The 6,648-nt window shown below is 33.7% G+C and overlaps 1 protein-coding gene across 1 annotated transcript; it reads left to right on the top strand.

Annotated features, from left to right (window-relative positions):
* The first annotated feature begins 749 nt into the window (after positions 1 to 749).
* On the top strand, positions 750 to 6,349 carry LOC100780359 (cell division control protein 2 homolog). Its single transcript, NM_001253087.3, has 8 exons — positions 750 to 879; positions 984 to 1,168; positions 2,007 to 2,127; positions 2,805 to 2,978; positions 4,004 to 4,167; positions 4,875 to 4,962; positions 5,048 to 5,101; positions 6,025 to 6,349. The coding sequence occupies exons 1-8, from the start codon at positions 871 to 873 to the stop codon at positions 6,112 to 6,114; spliced, it is 885 nt and encodes a 294-aa protein (NP_001240016.1). The 5' UTR covers positions 750 to 870; the 3' UTR covers positions 6,115 to 6,349.
* Positions 6,350 to 6,648: the final 299 nt, after the last annotated feature.

Raw genomic sequence — 6,648 nt, 5'->3', positions numbered from 1 at the left:
ATAAGAGAAACCAATGTTGTAGTTGGTAGCTCTCTTTTGAAATGGACCTACCAAGTTACTCTCCAATAATAAAAGAGAGACTTCATCAAACTTTTGTGCATGTCAGCAAGAGACCTCCACTAGAGTTGCTCTAGGTGTCATTTTAATTTTTGATTATCTATAGTACAACCTTGCAAATATTCTGCTTTAAAAGTAAACCTTGCAAACATTTGTAGAGATTATTTGGGCAACGAATAGGGATAAAAAATAAAAACGCAAAGATCATGAATGACAGAATAAATAAATTCGAAGATAGTAATATTCCCAGTGGAAAAAGTTTGATTTTAAAAAAATCCTATTTTTTTTTAAACAATACTTTTTGAGATTTCTTGAAATTTCTCAATCAAAATGAACTCAAATCCTTTAAACAAAGTTTTTATTTAAATTTGATAAATACAAAAACATGTGATTGAAAGAAAAAATTAATGAATGTCTCATGCCAATCAATTTAATAAAAAATCTAAATAAACTCTATTTTTATATATTCTCAATGAAAACATATAAATGTTATTCGAAAAAAATATTTCTGTGAAAAATCAAATTCAAATAATATTTGAATAATTCGATGATATCCAATTATTTAGCAAATTAATAAAAATAAAATAAATCCAAAAGCAAAATTACTTTTTTTTAACTAGAAGTCAAAGTATTTATAAGTAAATTTAAATAATAAAAAGGAAAATCATTAAAAAAAAAAAAAAAGGAAAAAGGGTAGGGGAGGAAAAGAAACAAATAGACTTAAGAAGAGTGAAAGAGAGAGAAGACAAGTGACAAGAGTGTGAACTGCAAAGGGCTTCTCCAGCCTAGTTTGTTCTCAGATCTTCTTCTTCCATGGACCAGGTTCCTACCACAATTCAATCTTAACTTCATCACATTAACATTTTCTTCGATTTTCACTTTCCTCTCACAAACTCACTTTTCCTTTCCATTTTTTTTTTTTGCAGTACGAGAAGGTGGAGAAGATAGGCGAGGGAACATACGGCGTCGTTTACAAGGCTCGCGACCGCGCCACCAATGAGACAATCGCTCTGAAGAAGATTCGCCTCGAGCAGGAGGACGAAGGCGTTCCCAGCACCGCCATTCGCGAGATTTCTCTTCTCAAAGAGATGCAGCATAGGAACATTGTTAGGTTTATCATCCATTTCCCTTCTCCTTTCATTTGAATGCAATGTGTTGTTGTCGATGATGAAATTAATGTTTTATCCGTGCGCTATTTGTCGTGAATTTGTGTTTCTGCTTTAACCTTGGGATTTTTAGCTATTGAAATATATAATGTTGTTGCCGATGATGAAATTGGAGGGCTAATAGTGTTGTGGCCGCGTGCTATTTGTCGTGAATTTTTGTTTCTTCTTTAACCTTGGAATTTTTTGCTACTGAATTATAATGAATGGAGGTGGCTTCGTGTTGTTGTTGTTCATAGGGTTTGGATGTGTGGAAAAATTGATGACCTGATTTTGATACTTTAATTCCATTCGGCTGTTGTTTCTGGTGTTTGGTGTTCTGTGAACTGGTTGTGGTATTTGTCTATTTGATAGACTGTACGGCTGTGAATTGTTCTTGTAGGTGAGGTGGGTGTGGGATGCGTACACGATATGCCAACACTTTCATTTTTGAGTCATGCTTTTTGTCTTACTGAATTCTATCAATGTTTGTATAGATTTATTTGTTGAGGAAATAGTGTATGCATTGATAGTATATATAGGGTTTTTGCCCTGTTATTCAATCATAAATCGTTATGTATGATAGACTTGTTGACTTTTGCAATAACTAAGTCATACCAAATGATGGTTTCTGATTGGTTGACTGAATAATTTTTTTTTACATTGGCAGTGTATAAACTTTAAACTCTTTATATGCCTTGGCATATTAGCCATGAAAATGTTACTTTGCTATGTGCTGTTCTTCGTCTTATTCTGCCTTTTTAGTCAATTCATTATTGAGTTGCTTTGTGGTTGTGTGGATGACAGGTTGCAGGATGTAGTGCACAGTGAGAAGCGATTGTATCTGGTTTTTGAGTATCTGGACTTGGATCTAAAAAAACACATGGATTCATCTCCAGAGTTTGTGAAAGATCCGCGGCAAGTAAAGGTGAGCGACCTGTGATTTTTTTTTCCTTGGATTATACTTATTTGTAACTTGAGTTATAGATGTGAGAGTGAACAAGAAACTTAATCTGCCAAGCAAATATATGGGTTTCATATCCTTTGTCACGCCTTTCTAAAAATCAAATGAAGACAGTATGAGAATGATTGCGCGTGTCCGGTGAGTTTTGTGATGAATTAGAGTTTTGTAGTTTATTTTTTATTTCTTGATTGGTATGATTTATCCTTCAAAGTTTTCTGTTTCAGAAAATGAGTGATCAGTTGATTAATAAGTTTTACCTTTAGAATGTTGGTTGTAACTCTCCAGTCTTGCTAGCTATTGACATGGAAATTAAGACACTGTACTGAGATGCAGCTATCATGTATTTCATTGGTTTTGGTTTCCTTTCTTATTGTCCGTGTGATGTGACTGCCTCCCTCATTAATGTGCTATCTGAGTGTGATTAGTTATGAACTTATGATGCTATGTGTGATGTTCCCATTACATTCCCTTCCCATCTTGTTATTTTGCAGGTAAGATTATAGTTCAATGTTCCACCTTAACATTCACCATTACTGTAAAATTTATTTTGTCATGGGTTATATTAGGGAGATGCTAATTTTGGTGAAAATACCAGTTAGTTTGGATTTAAATTTTGAATTCTTTAATGATCCTTTCTGCAGATGTTCCTTTATCAAATTCTCTGTGGCATTGCTTACTGTCATTCACATAGAGTTCTTCATCGAGACTTGAAACCACAGAATTTGTTGATAGATCGCCGTACTAATTCACTGAAGCTTGCAGATTTTGGATTGGCTAGGGCATTTGGCATTCCTGTCAGGACCTTTACACATGAGGTTTGTGTGCTACCTTATATGAGCTTCTCTAGTCATTGATGCAGATAATAAAATTGAAATGGATTGGCTTTTTCACAAGAAAATGATATGCCATTATGCTGTGTTCTAAAGTTGCATCTTCTGGAACTCCAAACATAGTTGAAAATCTCACTTTTCTGTAATGCTAAAGCTACATGACTACCCGGGTGGGGGATCATGTGGTTTGTGTGTCCGCTATATGGGATGCAATATTGAGCACAATGGTGGTCAAGAATCCATGTAGTTGATCCAATTTAGTGGGAGTAAGGCATTAAGGCTTTGTTATTGTTAATCTTTCCTGTAATGCATTTGTTGATTTAAATAGTTCTTTTGAGAGCTTACCTGAATTTAACCATGGGATGAGTATCTAGTTAAATTGGGGTTTCCTCATTTTTGCAAATTAACATTGAAAAATTGCTTGTCCTCGAGAATACTGAAAGCTCATTGGTCCCTTTCGTGTAATTGTGAAGCATCATTGGTCTGTGCTCAGTGGCCACTTTCAAGCAATCCACCAAATTGGTATTTAGAGATTGTTTCGGTTAATTTTATTTTAACACTTAAAACATTGCCAATATGAGTTCCACTATAATAAGTAAACAAGAATGTTAGTAAGATTGCTCTCTGATATTTTGTTTACACTTTGCATATACCAGCCACATTATATAATCATCCATTGAGGGTTTGTACAATGGGTAGGATCAAACTGCATCATCTGAAAGGTCTTGAGTTCGATTCCTGCTAATGATCCTTCATTGCTAGGTCATCTGTATGTACTACTATAAGTTCTAAAGTCTTATGTCATGCCCTGATCCTTCCTCTAAACTTTTATTATCTCAAAAAGAAATTTGCATTTTTTAAATTAAAACAAACAAGTTTATTTAACAGTGCAGATTAAGTGTACATATAAAATTTCATGGAAAGGTATTGTGGTAGGCTGGTTGATGATTTTTAACAGTTTAATATTTATTCCCATTTCTGTGTTTATAATAATTGGTGATTGTTTGTAGGTGGTGACATTATGGTACAGAGCTCCAGAAATATTGCTTGGATCTCGTCATTATTCTACGCCAGTTGATGTTTGGTCAGTGGGATGCATATTTGCAGAGATGGTAAACAGACGACCTCTATTCCCTGGGGACTCTGAGATTGATGAATTATTTAAAATATTCAGGTGAATATCTATTTCCTGATTTCCATGAATTTTGCATTTCTGGGTAAATCTTAATAATATTTATCATCTATGAATATGTCTCTAGACTTTTAAATGCCATTTTTAAGTATTTATATGAGACTTGATTGAAGAATCTGAATCCTGTTTGTTACATTTATTTTGGGGGAGGGGGGTCAAGCTTACCCACGCAAACTCATTTACACATTCTTGTTTATAAGTTAGTTTTCAGTTTTGATAGTTATTGAATTATTGAACAAATTGCCTGCTTGGTCTCATAGTTCTGCTTCTCTGTTTGTGTGATCCCCCTCTCTTTTGTTTCTCTGAATCTTAAAGCTCTCCCCTCTCCCAAAATTGAATAATCTAAAAACTAGTATAAGTTAACAAAAAAGAAGCATGACATGTCTCTTTCTTGATTGAAGTGACTATGATTATATTGCATTTGAACTGATGGAAAATTGGCAATTTTATTAAATTTGTACGATATCACTTTTTTTCAAATTTTTCTTTTGGTAAGTTAATCGATAGAAAGAGAGACCTTTCCTAATTTTTGGTATTCTTTGAATTAAAATTTCTAATGATCATACCAAAACCTGTTAAATAGTTTTGAAGGCAAAATAGTCATAAATTTTTGCTTCCATTTCCATCAAATGAATAGTCAAAGCTACATATATATACTAATATATATACATATTGTTCCTTATATGAAGAATCTTGGGTACCCCAAATGAAGACACATGGCCTGGAGTAACTTCATTGCCTGATTTCAAATCAACATTTCCCAAATGGCCATCCAAGGTAGTTATGGCTGTTTGTCTTAGACCTGGACTAATTGTTGTGTTCTTCATTCAGTAGGAATTTAACCTTATCTCATACTTTGCAGGACTTAGCAAATGTGGTTCCAAATCTTGATGCAGCTGGTCTTAATCTTCTTTCTGTAAGTGCAAGACGTGATATAGTATTCTTTTTTATTGCCATTATTAAAATTTTTGCAAATAAGTATCTAGTTCAACTACCACCATCCTCAGTCTCTAAGGCTGGGGTGTGGTGATGTTTTCAAGAGGTTCAATTCTCTACTAGATTACCTATTACATTCCCATTCCACGTACTTGCCTCCAATGTTTCCATAAAAAGGTAATTGGATCTGCATAAATGGGATAAACCAAAACAATTTGTGTATTTTATTGCTAATTAAGAGAAAGCACGTAATTTGTAAGTTGTTTCAAAGCTAGATAGTTCCATTGGAAAAATTCTATTACTAATTGGTAGAATCATAATTGATGTTGTGCCTTATAAATAGCAATGACTGGTGCAATGCTCAACGGTTTCAGCCATTAGATTTTTATTTTTATTTTTTGTGATCAACAGGACTTTTTTATTTAAATTTTATAATTTACATTTGCATACAAAGCAGAAGACTGTTGAAACCCTTTGACACTCAGAGTTTCCCAGGCATTTCCTTCAATAGTTTTTAACAACATCAAATTTTGAGCTTAAAGCAGAGAGGAGGAAGGAGAGCAATTATCCTTTGTTTTTATGGTTAATTTTGATGCTAGTAAATGACCCTTGAATCTTTTGTTCGCCGTTTGAACATATCTGGGTCCAAGGCTGGTTTACATATCTGCTGTATGGTAGGAAATAGGAATGTGAAGTTATTAGATAACAAATGCATTCCTGTATTTGTTTTATCATATAATGAAATGAAAGATTTCATGGCATTTGTCCAGTAATATTTCCTCCTCAATCCTCTATAGCAATCTCGTTTAAGATTGCTAACATCCTTTTTGATTCCTAGGGTACTTCTACTATTGATTTTCTGTGGTGCTATATTGTATGTACTAACTGTCTATTGTATTCCAGAGTATGCTTTGCTTGGATCCCAGCAAAAGAATTACCGCCAGGAGCGCTGTGGAGCATGAATACTTCAAAGACATTAAATTTGTGCCCTGATTCCATATCTTGATGGCAAACGTGTTTATAGTAATATTGTGCAGAATTTATGGGTTTTGACTCTTCGAGAAATGCGTGTTGTCTTTTGCTACTTTTTTTGTGACTTGGGGGTTGGGACTGAGTCATACTTCTATTTTTTGGTCCTTATAGAATGTTTCAGATTCAACTTGAGTGATTGATTATATTGCATATTACTTTTTCTACTACACCCCAGGTAAAATCAGTTTGCTTGACATGTGATGGTGCTGCATGCTAAATGCAGAAGTGCGCAACTAAATAGTTTTAGATGCATAGAAATTACTTTTTAATTAAAAAATAATACTTTTTCAGTTGATTGTTTTACCAACCCAAGAACTTGTACAATGAAATTACTTTTGGTCGTGGTTAGACATTAACTAATAGTTGAACAAGGAAAATCTGTGAAATGGTTTCAAGGTATCAAGTTTTCCAAACTTCAGTTTTAAATATTAATATTTTGATCTAGTAGGTAAGTTTTTATGCGTTATGCTCTAATGTAGTATGATGAATTGAAAT

The sequence above is a fragment of the Glycine max genome, chromosome 9 (genome assembly GCF_000004515.6).
Source record: "Glycine max cultivar Williams 82 chromosome 9, Glycine_max_v4.0, whole genome shotgun sequence".
Taxonomy (NCBI): Eukaryota; Viridiplantae; Streptophyta; class Magnoliopsida; order Fabales; family Fabaceae; genus Glycine; species Glycine max.
This window is presented reverse-complemented; position numbering and strand designations above follow the sequence as displayed.